Below are 27,901 nucleotides of genomic sequence, written 5' to 3'. Positions count from 1 at the left end.
ATTTCCTTATACCCATTTGAACCAATCAATCCAGTCAAATATTTGTGTACCTATCATGCACCACAACAGAATCCATCCATAGGCCCAGTTGCTCCTTATCTTATAGGGCATATAAAATGCTTTGAGGAGAAAATTGTTTTAAAAATGATCCTAGGGACTTCCCTGGTGGTGCAGCAGTTAAGAATCCGCTTGCCAATGGAGGGGACACGGGTTTGAGCCCTGGTCGGGGAAGATCCCACATGCCATGGAGCAACTAAGCCTGTGCGCCACAACTACTGAGCCTGCGCTCTAGAGCCCCCAAGCCACAACTACTGAGCCTGCGTGCCACAACTATTGAAGCCTGTGCACCTAGAGCTCATGCTCCAAAACAAGAGAAGCCACCGCAATGAGAATCCCACATGCTGCAACGAAGAGTAGTCCCTGCTCGCCACAACTAGAGAAAGCCTGTGCACAGCAATGAAGACCCAACGCACCCAAAAATAAATAAATAAAATAAATTTTAAAATGATTCTAAATTTTTTATTGCTTAGAGCTTCTTTAAATATGAATACATATTAATTGCGAATTATTTTGTTATTTTAACGTACCCTTATATTCTATGATTCTCCTTCCTAAGTTGCAGAAATGAGTGAGATGAAATGTCCCTTGCAGAATCAGTTCTTTTATCTCAAAATGTTGTGACATTCACAGTTAACTGCATGATTAGGAACTGGAATTCAGACACAGTAAGACCTGTTTGGTTTGTGACTCACGCTATATAGATTTTGGGTGGCTTGGTGCCTCTGGCAGTTCAGACCTGTAATGACAAATCATTGCTGGAATAATGATTTTTTCCCTTCACTTCTGAAATCCTTCATCAAGTAAATAAGTACACTTAAATAGTTTCACTTATGTAGGCTGAATATGGCAAAAATAGATTTGGGATTATGCTGTTAACACACCTTTCCCAGAATTTTCACTAAAAGCTCACATTTAACCAATTACATTTTGATACCTACATTCCCCCTATAATTTAATCCCAGAACTCAACCCTAAGTGCAATATTAAAAGTGTTTGTATATCAAATTGTTAAAAGTACATTTATGTATTTCTTAACTATTTGTCATTTAATCCAATTAAACTTGGTGACTTTCAGTCTGAGCTCAAGTCATTCATTCCTTTGTTCCCAAAATATTTATAGAGCATCTATTTCGAAGAACACTTCAACAGGCTCTGACATGCAGCTTAGAATCTATGAGCAGTGACAGAGAATTATATAAGCAATTATAATACAGTGTGATAATGACATCTGATGGGGAATCACTGTATGATCTAAGAACACTGAGAATGATTGAGGGAGGGCATGAAAGTCAGTCAGCTAAATGACGTGGGTCGAGACATCACCAGAATGCAAGGAACAGTTTTTTAGGGCAAGAGAACAGTTTGTGTAAAGGCTAGGAACGGAGAGGGAGAACGGTGCATAGGAGGAACTGAAAGTTCAGGATGACTGCAGTGAGGACAGGAGGGTCTTGGCTGAAGATGAGATTGGAGAGGAACTCAAAGGTCAAGGGCCAGAACACAGAATCTTACGAACCATGTTAAAGATGTTGTACCATTTCCTGTAGCAATGGAGAGCCACATAAGTGTGTAAAGCTGATGTGATATTTCTGGAGAATGGATTGGAGACTGGCAGACCAGGTTTTGGGGTTAAAGTAGGAGGAGGAGGGACTTCCCTGGGGGTCCAGTGGGTAAGACTCCGCGCTCCCAATGCAGGGGGCCGGGGTTTGATCCCTGCTCAGGGAACTAGATCCCACGTGCTGCAACTAAGACACAGCACAGCCAAATAAATAAATAAATATTTTTAAATAAATAAATAAAACAGGAGGAATTAAAGATGTGAGGGATATTATCCAACTGAGGCTAATAAGTGTGGCATCTGAAATGGTGTTGAAGAATCTAATGATTTTGATAGGAAGGTATGGGAGCAGAAGAGATATTGCAGACAGAACACCCAAAATTCTTGAATTTAAGGGTAGTAATTTCCTATACTAAATAGGAATCAAAAGACTGTTGGGATGCGTGGCAAATACTGTTGACTGGCAATGTAAAAGCATTTCTAGTCCCCCCACCCCCCTTTTCTTTGTCACTTTCTACTACAGAGCTAGGAAAAGCAGATTCTCATTTTCCAGGCCTCCCTTTGATCTAAGGGTAGACATGTGACCCAGTTCTGTTCAATCAACTGATCAGGGCAATCTTCTGAGTGGCTTTCTAATAAGGAGGTAAGTGAAAAAAGAGAGCTCACTGCACTGCCCCTTCTCTTCTTGCTGTAAATGTGGATGTGGTGTTTGGAATTGTGTAGCCCTCTGACAAACAACCATAAGATGATAATATGTGGATGAAATCCTAAGAATGTTGGAGAAGAAGTTAGGAAAATCTGGGTCCTTGACGATATTTTGACCACTTCTGAGACCAACAACTAGCAGACTTCTTGTAAGGAAAACAATAAATGGCCTTATGATTGAAGCCATGTTAGTTTCTCTGCTTCTTACAGCAAAAGCATTCCTAACTAAAACAGGAAATAAGTGGGGGAAAGGAAGACAGGAAGAATAAATTGACACCAAGTTAAGACTTCTTGTTGTTACATAAAAGTGGTCTTCAGGTATGATTTTTGTAAAAGCAAGAAATGTTCTCCAATACAAAAACTGTCTCAAACTCAAACGCTGCAAATTCAGTTAACCTCCTTACTGGTTTGCTGATGATTCAAACTCAAGGCTTTCACTATGTAATTTAAAGTCAAATTTAAACTTTAACAACATATGGCAGAAACAACCACTGACAAAGTGTTAATGATAGATTATTTCATTAACTCAGGCATCCTGGAAAGGGATGCCTGAAGCTGGGGTACAAAAGCAGGAGGATTAGAATGTTGACCCTTACGCACACCTTGAACAGATCTTTGTCAGCCACACTTATCTTCACCCCCTTTTCAGAAGACACAGAAATGTGCATAATTTAGTGCCTATGTGCAGCTATTGCTTCCGGTCATGAAGTCTTATCCCATCTTCTTTGTTTGCCCTATTCCAACTCATCCTTTCAGGACCCAACTCAGTTATCATCTCCTTAATGTAGCATTTTCCAGTATCCACAAAGTTAGCTGTATGTCTTCTGTGCCACCAAACTATGTCATTGGCATATTTGTAATACATTCACCCTGTGGTAATATTCTGTTGACAAGCCTGTCTCCACCACTTGACAAGATCTTTTGCTGCAGGGACGGGATCTTACTGCCTCTGTATCCCTAGCACCAGGTATTGTTAAGTAGCTTATAAAACATAATATTATTGAGAGAGAAATTAAGTCAGTGGCTGGCAGGGCCTGGGGAAGGAGGGTGAAGACTGATAACAGGAAGACAAGAGGGAGCTTCTGGGGGTGATGAAAATGTATATCTTAGTGGTGGTGGTGGTTATATGACCACATATATTTGTCAAAACTCATCAAACAATACACCTAAAAGGAGTGAATTTCACTGTATGTAAATTATACCTCAATAAACATGCATTCTAAAAAATGATACAGGAATAAGACAGTGAACATGAATGAATGACAAACACAATAACGCATTTACCTGAGATTTAATTTCCTTTCTAGGGGTACTTACTTTTTTTAAGCACCATCTTAAACCAGGCCAATGCTTAGCACAAATAAAACCTGAACGGTGGGCATTATAGGTAAGACAATTAGATTTCTGAACAGAGGCACTTCTAGGAATTCCTTAAGTTATTCTATCTAATTTGCCTAAAGAGAAAAGTGACTGGTCAATTCTGTCATTCAAAGACAACTTTGCTATTGATTCTTATATAGTGCAAGTCATTCACAAATCATAAAAATAAAGTAATCCTTCCTAGTACACTAACTCAAAAATGCTTTTCCAATCAGTCTCAGAAGTATCTTATATTGATATTAAGAGGAGAAACCAGGTGTGCTATACAAATTTCAAATGGAGCCAAACTCTGAACTTATAAAATGTATAAAATATTTTATCTATGCTGTATTTTATCACATTAGATTTCTGATCTTTTTATACGTGTTTTAAGATTATGTATCTATCTAGAGAGTTACCCTTAAATACCTTTAAAATGGTGGTAACTGACAACAAATTAAACTGATTTTGAGTAGAGTTGTGATGGATTACTAACCTATCTTTCCCTCTATAAGGACTTAAGTTTAAATTTGTCTTAGAACATAAATTTAAACATTTATTACTTCTAATCACCAGTGAAAGGTGGTGTGTGTCTATACAGGTGTGTACACACAGCATCCATCTCACCCCTCATGAATTTCTCTGCTCAGAAAAGGCACAAACCTAAAATTAAAAGTGAAACATGAAACCTGGGTAGAGTGTCATTGTACATGAGTTGGGGCAATGTCTAGGATCACATAAAATTCACAGTTGTTTCATTTATTCTTGCTCAGATTTTTAACTTAGCATTTTCTACGGCACCTGTGGGGCAGTAGAAAACAGCCCATGTCTGTTTTCCAGTCTTACTTCTGCCTCTTACCAGCAAAGACGGTCTAGGTCACTTCCATTTCATCTTTCCCAAATTCTTCATTTATAAGATGCAAAAATAACATCTTCATGAATGTAATCAAGATTAAATTAATTGATATATCTTAATATGTTCCACAATTTTTATCCTGAATTCTTACTTACAGTCTGAAAAAATCAGTAACTTTATTGTAACTGGTCATAGCACAAGCTTGTCTACTGGTAGAATGAGGAGTGAACATTGGGAAATTTCAGATTTGTGTTCAATTTGACATATATTTATTAAGCATTTATTATAAACATGACCATTATAGTAGGCACCTGGGATACAACACAATTTCTGCTTCCTCACATTTGTTATAACATGACTAAGTATTATCCCTGTTTTACAGTGAGGAACTAAGGCTCAAAGAAAAAATACGCCAAATAATTACTTAATTGGACTATGTGATGATTGTTAAGTATAATGTAATTTTAAGTGCCTGGCATAGTTCTTGATTTTATAATTAATTATGAACTACATTAAAATGTCATCTAGGGAAAAATGAGTGGCCTTTCAAGCAGGTCTATACCATGATGTGGTTATCATGACAGCTTTGTGGGTCCAGAAATCCTGATCGATGGCTGTCATTATCCAAAGTTGATGTCATCATTTCCCCCAAACTAGTTCCTCCTCCTTTGTTCCCTATCTCAGGGAAACCAACATCAATGTAATTGTTTATCCCAGAATTCTCCTCCCCCTGCCACCAGCAATGCCCACTACATCTCCAACTTTCAACAAATCCTGCCAATTATATTTTATAATTTTGTTTCAAAATCCATCCTGTTTTCTCCACCTCCACCATCACTTCCTTGGTCTAGGGTCCACCCATATGACTTCATTTTATCTTAATTACATCTTTAAAATTCCTATCTCCAAATATAGTAACATTCTGAGATACCAGCGGTTAGGATGTCAACCTATGAATTTTTGGGAGACACAATTCAGCAGCCCATTACAACTAACTGCATTATGTCAAGAGGCACATAATGTCAAGTTCACCAGATCTCTGCATTGTAAGGATACAAACTTCCCTTTGTAATTAGCAAATCACCTGTGGGATGAAAACTTGAATACCTTGTGACTATCCTATTCCTCACCAACCTTTCACCCATTCATTTTGCCATCATCCATTAATGATTCTTGCCTACATTATTATTTTAAGTCTGCAAAGTAGTGGTTTAACAATTTTATCGTTCCTCTACATTTATTAGCGGTCATTCTTTTGTAAAGATAGGCCTTCATTCTTGCTGCACTCCAGCTCAATGTTTATAAACACCAGAGTCAACTTTCTTAACTGCAACTGCTTAAAAACCTTTGATCCTTTCTTCTGCCCTGGGGATTAAGTACATACTCCTTTATATGATCTCTAAAGGACTTCAGCCTTTCCCCTCCTTGTCACCACTTTATCTCCTTTACTGGTTTTTTGTACTCATCCTTCAGGACTCAGCTGTCACCTTCTCCCTAGCTTTCTCCAACAAATCATAAGAGCCCCTCTAGCACTGTATACTTTACTTTCACTATCATAGCATATACTATACTACTTTGTAATTCATGGTTAATTATCTCACTGACAGACTTTAAGCTATCTGAAAAAATATAAGAATCACATCAGTCTTGTTCATTCTCATATTTCCTAGCACCTCTCATAGTCCTTTGGTACAGAGTAGGCACACAATAATGATTAATTAATTACTGGGAGTTATGTAGTATATACAAATCTATGTACACTATAATTTATGACTAATTTATAGAATTTATAAGGATAATTTTAATTAAAAGTTATCTTTCACATAATTTGCTTACTGGAAGCCTAAGCCATTAGGTAAGATGAATTCCACTCTAAAAATAATAAATATTTACTTGGTATTAACTATTGGCCAGCTCCTGCCCTAAGCATGGATTATTTCAAATTTAATCCACAGAAATCCTCTGGTGTGGGTACTATTTTCTCTATATAACAGATAAGGAAATTGAGAGAATATCACACCGCTAGTAAACAAAAGAGATGGGATTTGAATCCAGGTGTCTTTAATTTCACAATGACTTTGTAATTTTTATTACTTTCTTATGAAGAGTTCATCTTCCCCATTATATCTGACTATAAATCTATCATCCATGACTATTTATTGAAGCCCATGTTTTTGGTTCAGTAAAGTTTCTACTTTCAAGAATACAGACATGTATGATGTAAGGCATTTATAATATTATCAAATACCTAAGTAGGAACAGTCCACAGACAACATACACTGCCCAAAAATGTAAAACATTAACATGTAATCTATTCCCAGAACTATGTTTTGACTAAGTCCAAGTAGATGTGGCAGTAAGAAGAATTTTGAATTATGTTTAATGTTTATTGAGTTTGAAGTGGTTGAAGGAAAGAACTTTTTTTGGGGGGGAATCTCTTTGTAAAGACCAATCCAAGAAGAAAAAAATATATGTACAGGATTGATTACAATGATCTAGTATGACTTAAATACACTGTGAGACATGACATCTGCAGAGTGGCAGATATAAAAGGATAATTTCCAGGTAAGAATTACTACAATAAAAATGAGATGCTGCAAGTACAAATATGGTAAAATTTGGACTTGGATGTGTGAGTTGAATGATTCAAAGTATCAAGCACCATCCTGACACTGTGGGTATGGACAACAACAAAACAGTTATAGAGTGCTGTGAAGAAATTGAATTGCAAGGACACTGGCAGAAAAAGTAAGGTCTTGTGTGTATGTGTGTGTGAACTCAATTTCCAGTTGAGAGTATCCTGACAGTTCTAAGACATGCATAAGTAGAAAAAAGAAGAGGAAGAAATTAGGATGAAAATAATCAAGTAAGGAAAAGTTACAACATGAGCTTTGCTCCTTAATGGGAAGTTACTGAAAAGCAAGCATTATGTACTTTATTTAGAATTTAAATCCTACCTTTTTCCAGAAAAACAATTACGATAGTTAACAAAATATAGCAGGTAATTATCAAAAAGGTGAAAATGCTCAATATTTTTAATCCCCTAAATTGGTAACGGCAGTTACTAGAGGTTTTATGTTCTAAAAGGCACATACAGGGATGGTATCACCATGGATTCCTCCAGAGTTATTAGGATTGAGGACCTCTTTGACAGAATTTCCTAATGTGAAGACCACAGAGTACTAGGGTGTCCATGAACCTCCTGAAATTACGTACAATCCATCGTGTGCATATGCAGCTTTCTGGAAGGCATTCCATAGTTTTTAAAAACTCAGATTCTCAAAAGAGGTTCATTACCATCCCCTTCACCTCCCCAAATTAAGAATGATTAATCTAGGAAAAGAAGTATTTGCTTACAAAGTGGTAATATTTGTGTTATTTTCCTGTTACCAAGGAAGAAAAATATATTTAGTTTTATGACTTGGCATCTTGTCTTTTCCGTTTCATATTTGCATGTGGGAGGTTAATTTACACAAGTTTCCATTACCAACCAGGTGTGGTTTACGTTTTTAAGATATCAGGTTTGCAAATCCCATTTTTAATCGCTGTTGCTGTTTATTATTTTGTTTGGTTTCTTTCTTTTTTTTTTTTTTTCTTTTTGGTACGCGGGCCTCTCACTGCCGTGGCCTCTCCCGCCGCGGAGCAGCAGACTTCGGACGCGCAGGCCCAGCGGCCACGACTCACGGGCCTAGCCGCTCCGCGGCATGCGGGATCCTCTGGGACCGGGGCACAAACCCGCATCCCCTGCATAGGCAGGCGAACTCTCAACCACTGCGCCACCAGGGAAGCCCTGTTTGGCTTCTTATTCAATTCAATTCAAATTTGGAAGGGTTGCTCCTTCCTCAAATTGCTTCATAGTTTTATTTTGGTAAATATAAAGAAAAAAAAATTCCAACAAAGCCTTTCCTCCTATTTAATGAAGAAATGTGAAGATTGTAGCAAACATTTTCACTGAGCCCATTTCAAAACTAACAAGTAATTAACAGGATTTTGGCAGCTGTATTAGTCAGAGTTCCATGAAGAAACAGAAACGATAGGATATACATATAAGTATACAGGAAGAGATTTACTATGAGAGATTGACTCACTCAATTTTGGAGGCTGAGAAGTCCCTCTGCAAGCTGGAAGTCCAGGAAAGCCGGTGGTGTGGTTCCAGTCCAAGACCCAAGTCTGAAGGCCTGAGAACAGGTGAGAAAGAAAGAAAGGATGGACGTCCTAGTTCAAGCAGACAGTGAATTGGCCTTTCTTCCACCATTTTGTTCGGTGCAGACCTTCAATGGATTGGATGATTGCCAAGGGCAATTTTCATTACTCAGTCTACCAATTCAAATGCTAATTTCTTCCAGAAAGACCCTCACAGACACACCCAGAAATAATGTTTTACCAGCTATCTGAGCATCTTTAGCCCAGTCAAACTGACACATAAGATTAACCATCACAGCAGCCCTACAAAAATATTTATTTTAATTTAAAAGGTGAATACTGGGACTTCCCTGGTGGTCCAGTGGTTAAGACTCTTCGCTTCCACTGCAGGGGGCACAGATTCTATCCCTGGTCGGTAACTAAGATCCTGCATGCCACACAGCACGACCAAAGTAAACAACAACAAAAAAAAGACAAAACAATATAAAAGGTAAATTCTATTCCCATAGGGACCCCTGAAGCGATAATTTATTTCCGACATCTTAGTCACCACATTTGAGTAGTCCTGCTGACAAAATTTTATTTTATGGTCTGTATTCTAGGAACTTTATCTTAACTACCATGTTGAATCATAAAAAGCATTTTAGTGGGAAGCAGCCGCATAGCACAGGGAGATCAGCTCGGTGCTTTGTGACCACCTAGAGGGGTGGGATAGAGAGGGTGGAAAGGAGGGAGACGCAAGAGGGAGAAGATATGGGAACATATGTATATGTATAACTGATTCACTTTGTTATAAAGCAGAAACTAGCACACCATTGTAAAGCAATTATACTCCAATAAAGTTGTAAAAAAAAAATAGGAGTTTAAAATCCCTAACTCATTACAGGAAACCTGAAATCCGTAAGAAGAGAATTTAGCTGGTGACAAGATCGGAAAATGTTTTTGAGTGAAAGTGCCTAGCATTATATTGCGTGTATATCTCAAGTTCAAATAGAATAGAATTGAACTGACATGGAGCAATGAGTGGGCAATAAAATGTAGATAGAACGAAAGCAGTTAAGATGAAACCAAATAAGATCCGTATTTTATCCCTCCCCCCCAAAAAAAAAAAAGCATTTTAATACAAACTAGAAATGATAATGCCTTTCTATGACTAAGTATATATTTCTAAAGAAGAGGTGCCTCTAATCTCATTTACATTACTGAGAAAGAAGAATTATATACTACTGTGGGAAATAATTCTTCTGGCAAAGAACGCAGAGAGAAAAATGTGACAACACGTAAACAAAATCTATCAAGTGTTGACTTTTGGACTCAGCTACTCCAAACTTGAGATGAATAAGAAATGAGCCTATGATTTCTAGACAGTTTCTGAGTCTTGATATTTTAAGAAGGGAAAATAAGGAATCTTTTAGTTCTAACTGAGAGAATCAGTACATTTGAGACAAAAATGTAGGAAAATGCTTGGATATGTTCCAGTTATCTATTACTGCATAACAAATCCACCCCCAGATTTAGTGGTTAGCCATTTTATTATATCTTATGATTTTGTAGGTCGGAAATTTCGGCCAGGCTTACGCAGTGATTCAATTTTATCATTTCTTTCTCATTTACTATTTCGAATACTTTCATAAAGAGACACTTTCCTTCAATCATTATTTGATTACTTAGTAGAGACCTTTATAGAGAAAAGGCAGGATGAAAGCATGATTCTTTTCCCATACTTTTTAGTTTTCATGATAATTGTCTCCTTTCTTTCTCTAAAGATAACCAGTATTTTTTAATATCAGAAAAACTCATAGATTTAAACATATTTAATGGCTTTCAAATAATTGCAATTTTTATATCTTATTGAAGTTCAAATTGCACCATCTTTGGCCTGTAGTAGGAGCCTCTTCAAGTTGACTCTTGAATCTTTTCGACATGATGTTAGTGGTCTTTGATAATTTCCTTGCTTTTTGGTATATGAAGACATTCCAGGCTCATTCTGTACATTTCCTCTCCCAGACTGGAATCTGTCCCTTTTTTCAAAAAGTCCTGGTTTCCTTTAGTGGTAAATGATATTTCAAGACCACAGTCTTGGAGGTAGGGATATGTGTTAGCCTAATCAGTTCCTAGGCCTTTCCAGTGAACACAAATAGGAAACCCACATACAATGCATTTATATATATATAGTGTGTATCAAACCTCATAAGTTCCTACAGATATTTTCAGTTCAAATAAAGGACCACTCTGCACTCTAGGATTTGCACTCTAACCTCTAACACATTTAGCTCCTTTCTTCTACTTGAGGATTCTGGTTCTCAAAGAAACAAGAAATGATAGAGTTATTCATTTGCTTTGCCCAATAATATACACATAACAGTCTAATACTAATACACTTACTGCAATACAATTACTAAAAAGCTAAGAAAGTATTTTTTTCATATGTTCCTACCATTCTCTCCCCATTTTAAGAGGTATGCATTGACAGATCATACAGCCATTAAATACTATACTCTTTGCCTTTGAAACTTCATATTGTCTTTGTTCTATAAATAACCATGTAGTTAGTGCTTGATATCTGTCCTCACTTCATTGTCTCTATTGACAGTTTGGTTTTATGAAGCTCATTTTCTAGTAGATTCTTCAGGAGTGCTCAAGAGAGCAATATCCACAGAGTTCTGGCATGACGTTGATAGCTTACCTGTGTCTTTATATTTGAAAGGCACTTTTGCTGAATATAAAATTCTTGGGTCACATTTTATTTCCATGAGCATCCTAAATACAATATTCCATTTTCTTCTGGCATGAAGACTTGCTGTTAAAAGTGTGTCTATAATATAATTTTCTTTCCCTTATAGGTCACTTGCTTGCTTCTGTCTAAATGTTCAAGGAATATTTAAAATTTTTCTTTAAAGTCTAAATTTTACTAGAATACGTCTTGGTGTTGGCCATCGGGTTGATATTCTTAGGTAAATGATGTACTCTTTCAATACATAGTTTCAAATCCTTGTAATTTTCAGGAAATGTTTTTTGAATTATAGTTTTGAGTTATTTCTTCCACACCTTTGCTTTGGCTTCCTTCTGTAGTGACTTCAATTATAATTATGTTGGATCTTCTTTGTTTATCTTCAATATTTATTATTTTCTCTTGAAATATCTTTGCCTTTATATTTTTAGTTTTAATTTTTTTAATCCTTTTCACCCTCTATTTCTCTTAAGGCATTATCTGTTATGTTGTTTATCTACGTGATACAACCAGTTTAATCTACCTTTCTAATTTTTTTTTTCTTTTACTTCTCTTCCTTTCTTGAGGTATGTCACCTCTTTCCTGAGATTTGTAAACTCTGGTTCATGTTGTTCTTCCATAGCATGTATCATTTTGAAGATACTCAGCTTATTTTAAAATTTATTTCTCGTTATCTGTATGCTTAGACATTTGGTCTAGTTATTAATATCTTTAACTCACTCAACAAGTATTTACTGAGTATGTACTATGTGCAAACAGTTATTGTAGCCTGAAGTTGAGCCACATTAGCCAATCAAGCTTATTGTTTTATGCAACTAAAATTTTGTAGGGGTTATGCAACAAAAAGTGGACTAGTACACCATATTTATAATTATTAAGTCCTAACTATCTTTAGTCTTAACAGAATACTTTTACACCATGAATTGTCCATTCTTGAAACCTTCATTTTTTTACCCTGTCAGCTGGATTTATGTCTTTAGGAACATTTTAAGGAAGATGTATTCCCAAGAAATAAAATTTGAAATTTTTTTCTTGCATAAATTAATAATATATATGAGATCTAGAAAATTACTGAGTCCCAATCTTTTCCCTCAAATCTTTGTAGATATTGCATAATTACCTTCAGGCATTTAGTTTAACGAACAAGTTTTTGACTGATTTTTTTTTGTCCCTTTGTAGGCTGTAGGGGGTTTTATGGTGGAAAAAAAATGCTTGCAAGACGTTGTTTTTAATTCTTGAAATTAAAAAATAATTCTTTAGGATATTTTTAGTAGATAGTCTCTTTTAATTGCTGCTGTCTTGAACCCAATGCACTCTTTCACTTGCAGACTAATGAAAACTCCTGAACATTTTCTATTATAGTTTTCATTATTTATTCTGGACATTTTCTTTGATTATATTAATTAATCAAAGGTTGTTTCTCAGTCTTCTGACTCCTGTATTTATCACTTCTTTAAATCTTATTGATTTCATCTCTTTGTTTTTTTCCCTATGCATTCTAGGAGAGAAGGTGGTTTTCAAATTTTTCTTCCATATCAATAATTAAATGTTTACAGTCACTTTTTTTAAATTGTTATGTTTACGGAGTTATAATTTATAAACAGTAAGATTAACTTCTTTTAAGTCTATATTTGAGTAAGATTTGACAAATTAGTCACCACCATAATCAGACCACTCTGGGAAAGAGCAGAGTGAGACAGGCAGAGGACCAAGGACTGAACTTTGGAGAATGACCATATTTAGGGTCAGAAGGAAGAAAAATCAGAGGACTGTTTTTCAGCCCCAACTCCTGCTATCATTCTAGAAGATTTCAGGTCCAAATAGAGAGTCCTTCCACTCTCTTGTGCCTGTTACGAGATACATTGTTTCTCCATCCCCCTCCCCCCACACCAAATTCATATGTTGAAATTCTAACCCCCAGTATCTCATAATGTGACTACACTTGGAGATAGGCTTTTTAAACCTATCTAAAGGTAATTAAGTTAAAGTATGGTCATTAAGTGGGCCCTAATCCAATAGGATGTGTCCTTTTCTTAAAAAAGGAAACTTGTACACAGACAAGTACAGACGGAAGACTATGTAAAGTTGGGGAGAAGACAGCCATCTATAAGCCAAAGTGAGAGGCTTAGAGCAGATCCTTCCCTCATGATCTTCAGAAGAAACCAACACTGCCAACACCTTGAAACTGGACTTCTAGCCTTCAGAGCTGTAAGAAAATAAACTTCTGCTGTGCAAGCAACCCTTTCTGTGGTACTTCGTTATGGCAGTCTGTGTTACTTTGTTATATACTCTCTTAATGTTTTGATCCATCATCAATCAAACTCCCAATCTTGGATCATCATTGTAATTCTCCCAGGTCAATGAATGCTGCAGAACCACCCCACACTTAGAACTGGGAGAGAACGCTTCCTATACTGGACCTAGTGCTTTACAGGGCTCAATTTGGCTCTTTTTCAGCTACATCCAGTCCCAAAGGGCAAGGAATCTGTGAGGGAGATGTTCACTCAGAACCTGTGCCTTGATGTTTAAAAAATGCTTTTGATAGTAGTGTGTATACGTTAATCCCAAACTCCTAATTTACCCCTCCCCCTATCTTTCCGCTTTGGTAACCATAAGTTTGTTTTCTACATCTGTGGATCTGTTTCATATATAAGTTCTTTTGTATCATATCACTTTTTTTTTTAGATTCCACACGTAAGTGATATCATATGATATTTGTCTTTCTCTGTCTGGCTTACTTTACTTAGTATGATAATCTCTAGGTCCATCCATGTTGCTGTAAATGGCATTATTTCATTCTTTTTTATGGCTGAGTAATATTTCATTATATATATATATATATATATACACATATAAAGCTACATATAAATAGATAACCAACAAGGACCTACTGCATAGCACAGAAAACTATACTCCACATTTTGTAATAACCTATAAGGGAAAAGAATCTGAAAAAGAATATATATATATATAAATACACACACACATACGTATAACTGAACCACTTTGCTGTACACCAGAAACTAATGCACATTATAAATCAACAATACTTCAATTAAAAATTTTAAAAAGTTTTAAAAAAACAAAAAATAAACATAAAAAAATAATTAAATAGTCATGAGCATTGTCAGTGAGAATGAACCAAAAACTTCAGCAAAAGTCACATACCTAATGAATATTTTATTCCTTAAAATAATAAAGTCAGTTCCTGACGCAGGGGGGAATGCTTTTGAGTACCTGGCTCTCAAAATTCTCTGCTCATAAGGCTCCAAAATGGCTAACAGTGATTTTTTCCCCAGGTCTTTTCTGCTGAGGGCCAATAGTGCGTCTAGTATCTATATCCTTAGACCCAGCAAAAAGGCCCCTAGGTCAGAGAGGTGATGGAGCAGTGGGGTGGGAGTAGGTTTGCCAAATTTAATACAGGGTACTTTGTTAAATTTGAATTTCAGACAAACAACACATAACTGTTTAGTATGAATAAGTTCCAAGTATTGCATGGGACATAATTATACTAAAAAAGTATTCGTTGTTTATCTAAAATTCAAATTTAACACAGCATACATTTTTAAAAATATGCCAACCCTAGGCAGGGTCAGACTTGGACATTTGAGGTGGGTGTCCATATGCATGAACACAAGGCCTCCAATGGTATCAAACTAAGTGGGAGGAGGTGACACAGGGAAGGCAGGATACATGTGCCGACCAATGCTCTTTGAATCTCCCACATTCTGACACATAGGAATTCTAAATTCAGCCTTGCTTTCCAGATCATTTTCAAAATAGGATGATAGAACGAACATATTATAATTTTACATTTTGTTAGCTCTTGTATTTATAATGTTTCAATATTTAGATATATGGTATGTGGGTCTCCATTTCCACTCTTGTCCCAGCTCTACAAAATGTCAAGGAGTTAGGACTGCTGCAGAAAATTGCCCTAAGAGGTCAACAGTATCATCAACCACAATTAAAAGATGGGGAAAGTGAGACTTAGAGATGTTATATACAATTTGCTCAAAGTCATTCAGCTAATGGAATCCATTTTCAATGCTAGATCTTTCTGAATATAAAGCAAATATTCCTTTTTTTCTATTACACGTACAGCATGGTGACTACAGTTAATCATACTGTATTGCATATTTGAAAGTGGCTAAGGGAGTAGATCTTAAAGCAAATATTTTTCAACACCAAAAATACTTTACTATTTATAAGTTGATGTAATCTTTGATCACATAATTTAACATGCATGCATAAATCTAGGGCATTTCATGGGATATTAAAGATAGGTACAATGGAAATCCCAATTGTTCAGTCGTTGACCCTGAATTTTATGGGCCTATACATTTAATTTTATAATAGTGCCCACATGTGATAAAATTGTGGGTTCGTGTTCTGCAATTCAAAACACTGATTTATAAACAGAGTGCTAATTTGAGTTTACAGTGACCAATGTATTTGGCAGAATAATGACTTGTAGTAATTCTTCTTCAAGGTAAATGCCAACCAGTGGATCAAATTACGACTCAGAAAATTGCCTGTTTAATATTAGAAGAAAGGGAGGAAATATTCTTAACGTAATATTTCCATTAAGATATCGGAATTAATTGTCATATTCCACTCTAGGAACAATCCAGCCAACAGTGCGGAGGCAGTTCATACGCTTTGAAGCTCAACATACCTGGGTTTTCCTCTTTACCAAATTAACTACTTAACATCTGCTGGCCTCAGTTTCCTTATTTTATAAAAACAGCCTTCTTGAGATTATACGTAAAGGCTTTAGAACAATGGTGTTATACTGTCGACATATTATGTAAATATTATAGATTATAATATATCATATATTATATTAAATATTATTATTAGGCTATATATTGTCATTGTGCTATTTATTATTGTTTTATTTAACAACTTTCTGGCTAACCTGAAGAAACAGGCCGCAAGCAAGCTCCCAGGGCAAAGAGGCGGGTATTGGCTACCATGACAACAGCGCGCGCCTAGACATTTTCCACTTACAAGTCGCTGAGGAAGAGAAAAGCCTAGGCTGCGTGTTGCGTCATCACTACGCGCTCATTAGGCTTCTCTGTTCCGTTTTAGAAGGTCCCGGCCCGGCTACCGTCGCTCCACGCCAGGAATTATTTTCGCTTTTTAACCTTTGTTACAGGGCACCGAGGCTGCAAGACCGTAAGTACCAAGGGAAGAGTGACACCGAGCGAGCGAGCGTTAAAAGAGGTGCCGCAGAACACTCCCCACTTCTGAACCTTCCCTGTGTTTTCTTGATCCTATCAGCTTCCTCTCAGCTGGGATCGCGCCGCGTCAACTTCCGGGCGGGTGCCCGCCAGCACGGCCTCCGCCGCTCCCCTCCTTTGGCCCCTTTGTGTCCCCGCAGTGTCGAGGCACGGGCCCTGGCACGTCCTTTTTCGAGGCAGGGAGCATCGTAGTGCAGAGAGCCTCTCACTGTGGGCGGGCGCGCCGCCCGCAGGGGGTTAGCGTGGGGAACGTGCCTGCGCGTGCTGGGGTAAGAGGAGGTTGCACGAGGGTCAGCGTGTGGTTCGAGGAAGGAGGGGCGGGGTGGGGGGGTGGGAAACGAAGGGGAGTGAAAAGAGCAATGGAAAATTTTAAAAGGATACCACTGTCCACCTGATTGTTGTGGCCTAACAATGAGGCGCTGCCATGATAGTCATCCTGAGCCACTGGCATGTTTGCGGGCTCTTAATTGCCTTCGGAATGAACTGCTGTGGCTTTGTATTTTATATTGATTTCATGGGCTCTTTTTTCTCTTTTTATTTTCTCCCTGCAGATAGTTCATTTAAAGCTCCCATCCCCACGAGGTGGTGGTTTCTACCAATATGAATCTTTTCAACCTGGACCGTTTTCGCTTTGAGAAAAGGAATAAGATTGAGGAAGCGCCCGAAGCAACCCCTCAACCCTCCCTGCCTGGCCCTTCTTCACCAATTTCTCTTAGTGCTGAAGAGGAGAATGCTGAAGGGGAAGTTAGCAGGGCAGGCACCCCTGATTCAGATATAACTGAAAAAACAGGTGAGTTACAGTGTTGCAAATTGATTCAGCATCAAGAGATAGAGAGGTTTTTTCGTTTGTTTGTTTTTTGGGGTTTTCTTTTTTGTTTTTTAAGAAGAAAGGCAGAAGAGCTTCTAATTTTTGTGCTTGATGTCATACATACTGATGCATTGTCCTTCACCATGCCCTTTTACATACAGCTTTGGGACTGCCAAAGGCACCATGTACCTACAACTGATTATCCTTCCATAGTTGTTCCGCTTTTATGGGAGTTCTTAGATTATGGCCCAATGATGGAAGCTAAAATCAGAATTTAGGTCAGAGTGGTAGCTAAGGGAGGAAGAACTAGGTGAGTCAGTCCTATGATAGACTTTGAGGATGTTATTGCCAGACGTTTACATTCATTCCAGTATTTCTGCAAAAAATATTGATCATCTGCTGTGAGTTAGACTTTATTCAGGGTGCCTGAACACAGCCTCTATGAGCAAATGAAGAGCAGATGACGTACAAATTTTGCCAACCACCTGACTTCCTGGAGCTCTCCAAAGTGCAAATGAATAATTGGTATTCTTCATTGTGAATGAACCATTTTTAACCTCTTCAGCTAATTGTTACGGAACAGTAGGATTTGAGAAGGAGTCAGAAATTAGCATTCCCATCTTAATCTGTGTTCTTCGAACAGTTAGTGATTAGAATATATATGATCTTTTACCGTGTTTTAGGCATAGCGGTGAGTGCTTCACATCCTCTTATTTAATTTGTACAACAAGCTTATAAGATATTATTATCACATTTTGCAGAAATGAGCCCCAGGGAGGTTAAATTGTTAGCAAGTTCGTAGAACCAGAGCTCAAATCCAAGCAGTCTAATTCCAAGTTATATTTTAATGTTTAATTCAGTAATACCTTTTTTTAGTGCAAAACTCAGTATTTCACAAGCAGCTTTTAAATTTCAAAATTGGTAATATATGTCTTCATCTTTGATATCCCCATTTTGTTTGCTACTCTTCTACTTAAATGTAGCAGTGAGGGCAGAGTCCCTACAAGTTATCATTAGAGTAATATTTTAAAATACTTTGGTGTAATTAGAAGTCAAATTTTGAAAGGCTTTGTTTATCTGAAGAGTTTTGAGCTTACCTGATTTCAAACCACTGGAGGATTTAAGCACTGGAGTGACATCCCTGTGTGCATTCTTTGAACAGATATTTGGTTTGCATAACGTGCTGTGGTTAATATCTAAACATCCAGGTACTTTAATATTTTAACAGTAAATATTTTAATCTGTTTCTTGTGTAGTTAGAGAGGGCAGGGAAGGCCAGGGTGTAGGCATGGGATTTTGAGTCCTTGGAAGCCTCTGCTTCTTCGTTTTAGTTAAATGGGACATTGGACAAGTCACTTAGATTATCTGAGATCCACAATTTTTTCACCTCTAAAATAAAAGCACTCTATAAACTGGAATTCAATGAAATGTTTTAGTTATTTATCAATATTAGTAATGTGAAAATTGTAAATCCTTTTTCTCATCAGAAGGTATTTTTCTGCTTTCCTCTTTTTTTCTAAGGAGACTTCACTCCATCTTTCTTTATTGGGACTTTTCATACGTAAATTACTCTTAAAATTGAGATTGTCTTTAGAAATCATATGGTCAGTCTTGATGACACTTGGAAATATGGAAGTCAGGTTTTTTTCAGGAATGGTGAGGGTTCATCCTACTAGAAATAGAGAGCTTTGCTTTTGGAAAAGATTATTTTAATTGATCCTGTGGATTTTTGAGAATCTTGAAAACTAAGGCAAAGTTGAGACTTTACATTGTAGATCCATGCAAGAATAGAAGGGCAAAATGATGAAAGAATCTTGTTTGGTAAAAACAATCAGCCTAGCAGTCATGAGTACTATGTATTGTTAAAGGGTAGAGTTTAAAGAGAGAGAAATCATTTAGGAAGCTCTCATAGTCCAAACTTAATGATGGCAGTACAGATAGAGAAGAACGAGGTATGAGAGATCACAGTAAGAAAGGGCAAGATTTTACAATTAGGTCGTTGTGTAGGAGTGAGATAAAAATGCATGTTAAGAATTTTAGTCTAAGTGATTGAGGGAAAAAAGGTAGTTCCGTACATTAGAATAGGTATGAAGTACCCACTGTAAGACGTTGGGCATGCCTTTAAAAATTCCAATGAGAATCAAAGGTCCTGCCCTCAATTTAGCAGTAGACCAAACGCAGCTTAACTTAGCATGGGGGAGGGAGATGCAGAATTGCACATTGGGCCTGTGCGGAGGTCAAGACACTGAAGTTGGATTTAAGATCAGACTGGATATGGACATTGGGAAATTGTCAGTGGGATATGAATATTGACCTTACTTTCTTTATCATCAACTAGTAACTTATTCTGTTATTTTGTGGGATGATGCTATATTTGTTTATTTAAAATAGTTTTAGGGTCTAAGTCAGCTTATAGGACAAAAATTGTATATGGTTAAAATTACCTGTAATCACTCTTTTTCAGTTAATCCTATTACTTTACATAATATGAGTTAAGATTTAATTTCCTACCCCTCTCCTTCAGTTACTGTGCCACAGATACACTGTTCCTTGAATATGCCAAACCCCATTCAGTCGTTCCTTCTTCCCATTTGCTCTTCCATCTGCCTCCAAGACGCTTTCTGTTGATACCTGCTTGTGACTCTGCTTTGTTCCATTAGGGCCTAGTGAAGTGTTACCCTTTTTTAGAAGGTCTTTTCTTGACCACTCTCTCTGAAGTAGCAACCACCGCCCTCCCCCCTTTAACTGTACTGTATTTTTCTATATACACTGCATTATGTATACGTGTCTCCCTTATTAGAATATAAGATCTGTAAGAGCAAAGACCTTGTTCATCTATCCATCCCCATTGCTCAGAACAGTGACTGACTGGTGTATAGTAGGCCCTCAGTAAATATGTGTTGAAAGAAGGAGTTTTGGATGATGATTAGGTGGTATTAGTCCTTTGTACACATTTTAAAAATATTCCTCCTCCTCTTTATGGTCTTGAAACAGTGCCGTAGCCATCAGTCATTCTTTAGTCATGGATACTTGAAACTACTTTTGATATAGGCCAGGCTCCCTTAATCCAACCTTTGGATATGAGGGCATACACTTAACCTGTGGTCACCTCCCCCTGCCTAGGTTTATTTTACTCTCACAGTGCCCAGAATTATCAATGGTTATTACTTACACTTTATTTCTCTTTTTTTATTTGACTTTTCTGGGAGCATAGCAGGTTTGGAGAGAATAAAGCAATGACAAATGAGTGTGACAGGAGAGAACCTACTATGTTTTACTCGTAAAGAATAAAAAGTTGAGCTAAGCATAATCCTCAGGGGATACCAAGAAGAAAGGATATGTAAATATATATAGTTAAAATAGCACAATGTGGTAACTCATAATAAGGGAAGATATTAAGCAGTGTAGAACCACAGTCTGATTCACAGTGATTAAATTATCCCTTCATTCTGTAGAGGATCAGGAAAAGTCATAGAGAGATCACTTTGAGTGGACCCTAAGCAATGACTCATTGCTTATTCAGTGAACTAGGGATGGAAATATATGTTGCCTTGGAGTGTAGTATGTAAATGGAATAGGTGAGGTTATCTAGGGAAGAGGAGGTGTAGGGCAGTATAGATGAAGCTGAAAAGATTTAGAAACAAAAACTGCTGGGTTGGGAGGGGCCTATATATGCTGTGCCAGGGAGGATGGACTTTATTTGGTACACAATATAGAGCATTTCAGTATGGGAAAAACATTAATGAAGATGTTGCCATAATTGAAGCCTAAATGTAGGGAAATGACAGTGGGGATGACAAAGGAGGCAGTTTAGGGAAGTTTTATATGGTATTTATTTGATGGTATTTGATGATCAGTTAAATGTGGAGGATTTAAAGGTAACTCACAGGTTCCTTGCTTGGACAGCTGAATGATGGGCACTGTCAACTGAATTAGGCAGTAGGATTAGGAGGAAGACACCAAAGCATGTTGAATTTGAGTTACCTCTTATATTTCAGTAGCAAGGTCTAGTAGAGGGTTGGACATTGGAGTTTGGAGCTCAGAGAGTGGTGGGAACCTGAGAAATCAACTTTGGAGTCATCCTTGTGGTAGTTACCAAAAAATGTCCTAAGCAAGATATATGGTAAGAAGCATCAATATTTAATGATGGACAGAGGAAGGGAAACCAATGAAAGATATAAAGGATGACTAGAACAGTCATAGAAAATGATAATGCCCTGGAAGTTAAAGATAGGAGAGTTTCCAGGGTGGTGTATAGTGAACAGTATCAAATGTTGCAGAGAGGTCAAGTTGGATCTGATCACAGACCACTTTCCTTGGAAATTAAAGTTCCTGTTGACCTTTAGCAGTTTCGGTAGAAAGCTGAGGGAGTGAAGACTACTCTTCCAAGACGGGAAAGAGAGAAACAGCTGGATGGGGAAGCAATGTCAAGAAAAGATGTTTGAGGAATGTTGAAAATTGAGCATCCAAGGGGAAGAAGCTTGGGGAGAGGAAAAGGATGAGGGAGGGGAGGTATCTGAAGACAGGCATCAAGGGGATGGGAGTGCGCACACAGCTGGACTATTTAACTTGGAATAAAGACACATATTATCCAGGGGAGGGGGAGTGAAAGAGAAAAATAGATGGGTTCATAGGTTATTATGGGGTTGGGTTGGAGGAAAGTTTCAGTATATGCTTGAAGAATTTCTTGATAAAATATATTCAGTCTTCTAAAGTGGTTGCTCTTTATATGTGGTTGTCATGTAGAAAGTAACCATTGTTAATAAGTGAGAGAAAAAAATTTTAATTATACCTGTTATCAGAAAAGATTTCCAGAGAGCAATGCTCTGCCACTTATGGATGGTATGATCTTGATTAAGACATTATCATTTTTGGATTTCACTTCCTTTGTGTAGATGTTCTCTGAAGTCCTTGCAAGCAGTAAAATGTATAAGATCCTTTGAATGAAGCTGAATATACCATTTTAGCCTTATGATCTGTAACCATCGGGTATTCCTTAGTCCTTTTTAAGTGTGTGTGGCCAAGATGTGAATCATCATTATATCTTTGGATAGAAATTTTGATTTCTTAATGTCTATTAGTGTTAGTTGAAAAGCAGTAATTGGTAAAAGGGTTAGTGCTCAGTTCTAATAGAAAGTACAGTGAGTCTAAATGTCTTAAGTACATTTTAAATGTACATTTTTTGTTTGTGTTTTCCTTCTCTACCTTTTTACTTTCCATGCTTGGCTATTTTCTTCAAAATAAAATGTTATATAAAAAAATTAAATGATTACAACAGTATGTAATGAAGAGAGACTCTTCTGTAATCCTCGTTTAGTGTTGGTATTCTTTTGTATTTTTTTCCTGCCTGTATATATTCTAGCTTTTTTTTTAGATAAAATAGTATTATGTACATACATATTGTAATGCAACTCACTATTAACTAAAAAGTAGATTTTTTATACTCTCCATGTCAGTTCATATAAAATATGCTGTACTTCAATTTTTTTTAGTGACCACAGTGTATCTTATTATACACAGATGTATTATAATTCATGTAGTTTCCTGTTTATAGACGTCGGTTGTTTTGGTTTATTTCTTCTTCTTTTTGTTGTTAAAAGAATGCTGTAGTGACCATCCTTTTGAATAGATATTTTTGCCTCTGTACAATCTGTGGAAGAATTCTGGGAAACGGAATTGTCAAATTAGAGGGAATATGAGTAATATTTTAGTAATTGCCAAATCACCCTACACAGAAGTTTTACCAATTTGCACCACACTACAGCTTGGTTTTCAGATGTCTGCTTTTTCATACCAGGCTAACATATTGCAAACATTTTTAATTTTTAAAGGGCTAATAAGCAATTAAATTGCATTATTCTTATTCTTTATTTTTAAGATTAAGTATGTTTTCATAAATGTTATTAGCAATTTGAACTTTTCCTGTGTTCCTTTTTCTCATTTTCTAATAAATGATTTATAAGTTTTTTAATTTTATTCTTTTAATTCTGTTTGTTGTTTGTGACAGAGAAGTTTTACGTTTTTATATGGTCAGTTTGTTCATCTTTTTCAAGGCTTACAGGTTTTAGGTCCTGATCTGACCTGGTAAAAGATTTGGTAAAAGAAAGCCATTCCCTACCACCACATTATAAATATATTCATCCATATTTTCTTCTATCACATCTGTGTTAATTTTCTTCTTAATTGTAGTAAAATGTACATACGTAAAATATGCAATAACTAGTTAAGTGTACAGGTCAAAGAGGGTTAAGTACATTCACATTGTTGTACACCCAATCTTTGGAACTCTTTTCATCTTAAACAATTAACAATTCATCTTAAACAAAACTGAAACTCTTTACCCCTTAAACAATTCCTTCTTACCCCCAGCAATCACCCTTATATCTTCTGTCTCTATGTACTTGACTACTCTAGGTACATTATAAAAGTAGAATCATACAGGATTTGTCTTTTGTTACTGCCTTAATTTCATTTTCCCTAATGTCTTCAAGATTCATCCACATTGTAACGTGTATCAGAATTTCCTCACTTTTTAAGGCTGAAGAATATTTCATTGTATATATACCTACATTTTATTATTCATTTGTGGATGACACTTGGGTTGCTTTCACTTTGGGGCTATTGTGAATAATGCTGCTGTGAAAATGAGTATACAAATATCTCTTCCAGACCCCGCTTTCAGTTCTTTTGGGTATACATCCAGAAATGGAATTGCTAGATCATACAGGAAACCACCATATATTTTCCATTTTACATTCCCACTAACAGTGCACAAGGGGTCCAGTTTCTCTCCATATCCTTGCCAACACTTGTTATTTTCTGTTTTTTTGTTTTGTTTTTTGGGGGTTTTTTTGTAGCCAAACTGATGGATATGAGTTGTTTTTTTTAATTTTTTTAAACCTTAACTTGCATCTGGAGTTTGTTATAAGGGCTAAAGAAAAGGTGATACCGTTTTCTCCTTTGTTCATTATTTATCATTTACTAGTCACTTATCCCAGAACCATTTATTGACGAATCCTTTTTCTTATATTTGAAATGTCATCGTTATAGGCATACCTCAGAGATACTGCGGGTTTGGTTCCAGACCACCATGATAAAGTATCACAGTAAAGCAAGTCACATGAATTTTTTGGTTTCCCAGTGCATATAAAAGTTATATTTATACTATACTATAGTCTTTTAAGTGTGCAGTAGCATTGTCTTAAACAATGTACGTACCTTAATTAAGAAGCACTTCATTGCTAAAAATTTTTATCCATCATCTGAGCCTTTGGTGAGTTGTAATGTCTTTGCTGGGGGAGGGTCTTGCCTCAATGTTAAGGGCTGCTGACTGCTCAGGGTGGTGGTTGCTGAGGCCTGGGGTGGCCATGGCAGCTTCTTAAAATAGGACCACAGTGACGTTTGCCGTATCAGTTGATTCTTTCACAAATGATTTCTCTATAGCATGCAGTGCTGTTTGATAACATTTTACCTACAGCAGAACTTCTTTCAAAACTGGAGTCAATCCTTCCAAACCCTGTCACTGCTTTATCAACTAAGTTTATGTAGTATTCTAAATACTTTGTTGTTATGTCAACAGTCTTCACAGCATCTTCACCAGGAGTAGATTTCATCTCAAGAAACTCCTTCCTTTGTTCATCCATAAGAAGCAACTTCTCCATTAAAGTTCTATCATGAGATTGCAGCAATTCAGTCACATCTTCAGGGGCCACTTCTCCTGAATTTTTTTTTCTTTCTTTCTTTCTTTTTTTTGGGGGGGCTGCTCTGCATGCAGTATTGGGATATTATTTCCCCAACCAGGGATCAAACCCGAGCCCCCTGCAGTAGAAGCTCAGTCTTAACCACTGGACTGCCAGGGAAGTCCCAAGGCACCACTTCTAATTCTAGTTCTCTGTTGTTTCTACCATATCTGCAGTTCATTCTTCCACTGAAGTCATCCATGAGGGTTGGAATCAACTTCTTCCAGCCTCCTGTTATGTTGATATTTTGACCTCTTCTCATGAATCACAACTATTCTTAATGGCATCTAGAATGGTGACTCCTTTCCAAAAGGTTTTCAATTGACTTTGCCCAGATCCATCACAGGAATTGCTATTGATGGCAGCTGTAGCCTTTTGGAAAATATTTCTTAAATAATAGGACTTTTAAGTCAAAAGTCCTTGATCCATGGGCTGCAGAATGGATATTGTGTTAGCAGGCATGAAAACATTAATCTCATTGTACATCTCTATCAGAGCTCTTAAGTGACCGGGTGCATTGTCAATGAGCAGTCATATTTTGAAAGGAATCTTTTTCCGAGCAGTAGGTCTCAACAGTGGGTTTAATGTATTCAGTATTTGGTGTTATAAACAGATGTACTGTCATCCAGACTTTTTTCCATTTATAGAGCACAGGCAGAGTAGATTTAGCATAATTCTTAAGGGCCCTAGGATTTTCAGAATGGTAAATTAGCATTGGCTTCAACTTAAAGTTACCAGCTGCATTAGCCCTTAACAGGAGAGTCAACTTGTCCTTTAAGCCAGGCATTGACTTCTCCTCTCTAGCTATGGAAGTCCTGGATGGCATCTTCTTCCATTAGAAGGCTGTTTGGCTTACATTGAAAACCTCTTCTTTAGTGTAGCCACCTTCATTAATTATCTTAGATCTTCTGGGTATCTTGCTGCAGCCTCTACATCAACACTTGCTGCTTCATCATGCACTCTTATGTTATGGAGACAGCTTCTTCAACCTTATGAACCAACCTCTGCTAGCTTCAAATTTTTTTTCTGCAGCTTCCTCACCTCTCTCAGCCTTCATAGAATGGAAAAGTTGGGGCCTTGCTCTGGATTAGGCTTTGACTTAAGGGAATGCTGTGGCTGGTTTAATCTTTTATCCAGGCCACTAAAACTTTCTCCATATAATAAGCAAAAGGCTGTTTGGCTTCTTATTTGTGTGTTCACTGGAGTAGCACTTTTAATTTCCTTCAACAACTTTTCCTTTGCATTCACAACTTGGCTAACTGGTGCAAGAGGCCTAGCTTTTGGCCTGTCTTGGCTTTCGACATGCCTTCTTACTAACCTTAATCATTTCTAGCTTTTGAAAGAGAGGAATGTGCAACTTTTCCTTTCACTTGAATACTTAGAGACCATTGGAGGGTTATTAATTGGCCTAATTTATTGTTGTTTCTTAAGGAATAGGGATGCTGGGGACTTCCCTGGTGGTCCAGTGGTTAAGACTCCACTCTCCCAATGCAGGGGACCCGGGTTTGATCCCTGGTCAGGGAACTAGATCCCGCATGCCGCAACTAAAGATCCCGCATGCCACAAGGAAGATCCTGCGTGCCACAACCAAGACCCAGCGCAGCCAAATAAATAAATTTTTTTTAAAAAAGGAGTAGGGAGGCTAGAAGAGAGGGAGAGTGATGAAGGAAGTGGCAGGTTGGTGCAGCAGTCAAAACACACATAACGTTTATCAGTTAAGTTTGCCATCTTATATGGGCGCTGTGTGGGCACCCAAAACAATTACAGTAGTAACATCAAAGATCATTGACCACAGATCACCATAGCAAATATCACAATAATGAAAAAGTTTGAAACACTGCAAGAATTACTACCAAAATGGTGTCAGTAAACTTGCTCAACACAGGGTTGCCACCAACCTTCAGTTTGTAAAACGCACAATATCTGCAAAGTGCAGTAAAAAAAGGTATGCCTGTATTGTAGATTTTGGTATGTTTTTGTTGTTTTTTCTTTTTGTTGTTGTTGTTTTTTCTTCAATAAAATGTTGAAGAAAGTTTAACCTTAAAGTTTAAAGAGGTGGTTTCTTTGTTTTTTCTTTTGTTTTTTGAATTTCCAAGTGACTGAAATTTTGCTTCAATGTTCTTACTAACATTTACTTCCAGTTTTCACTTTTTGTGACAGGAGAATGTGGTCTGTAGTATTTCTTTGATGAATTTACTGAGATTTTCTTTTTGGCCTACTACACAATTTCTGTAAAAGTTCAAGTGTACTTGAAAAGAGATATAATCTAACTGTAGATTTAATTATATGTCAGATAATAATGTTTTATTATTTGTATCATTTTTTTCAAACTGGATCACAAACATGTCATAAAGTCAGTTTCTTATATCCTAACTAAATGCATATAACTTTTTTTAATGGAGTAGAATAAATAGAAAATTATCAAAGTATCGCTTACAATAAAGCCTCTGAGACCTTTGTTTCAGTTATATATGTCTGTCTAGCAATCGATGTGTTTAGGGTCATAATCTACAATGGGTCTCTTACAGTGGGTTCCAATCAAAAATGTTTGAAAAACACCTTTCTGTATCTTAATTATTTTTGTGGTCTCTTCTCTATTAAGAGTTTAGACAAGAGAGTTAAAGCCTCATATTTGTCTCTATTGACTTTCTGCTTTATGTATCCTGCATTGTTTATGCATTTCATTATTAGAATGCAGT

General features: G+C 36.9%; 1 protein-coding gene and 1 long non-coding RNA gene across 5 annotated transcripts in view; one reads left to right on the top strand and one right to left on the bottom strand.

The window, feature by feature from the left end:
* The window catches only part of LOC115858086 (uncharacterized), a 172,436-nt gene extending 155,668 nt beyond the window's left edge, over window positions 1–16,768 (bottom strand). Inside the window, exons 1-2 of the long non-coding RNA XR_009564122.1 lie at window positions 16,331–16,768; window positions 8,624–8,713 (exon numbers count right to left, since the gene is read on the bottom strand). This is a non-coding gene — a long non-coding RNA (uncharacterized lncRNA). The remainder of the gene's footprint in view (window positions 1–8,623; window positions 8,714–16,330) is intronic.
* Window positions 16,464–27,901, top strand: part of SMARCAD1 (SNF2 related chromatin remodeling ATPase with DExD box 1) — a 70,810-nt gene continuing 59,372 nt past the window's right edge. For 3 of the 4 annotated variants that reach the window (XR_011377491.1, XM_070045610.1, XM_030865657.2), the window contains exons 1-2: window positions 16,464–16,590; window positions 17,207–17,445. Coding sequence is in view for 3 of the 4 variants with exons in the window: in XM_070045610.1 (XP_069901711.1) it covers window positions 17,256–17,445 (190 nt within the window). In the remaining variant the exon portion in view is untranslated. Of the gene's footprint in view, window positions 16,591–16,720; window positions 16,925–17,206; window positions 17,446–27,901 lie in introns of those variants that run through there. The other variant, XM_030865656.2, reaches the window with a different exon arrangement.

The sequence above is a fragment of the Globicephala melas genome, chromosome 5 (assembly GCF_963455315.2).
Source record: "Globicephala melas chromosome 5, mGloMel1.2, whole genome shotgun sequence".
Lineage (NCBI taxonomy): Eukaryota > Metazoa > Chordata > Mammalia > Artiodactyla > Delphinidae > Globicephala > Globicephala melas.
The sequence above is the reverse complement of the archived record's forward strand: the minus strand, read 5'-3'. Positions and strand labels throughout refer to the sequence as shown.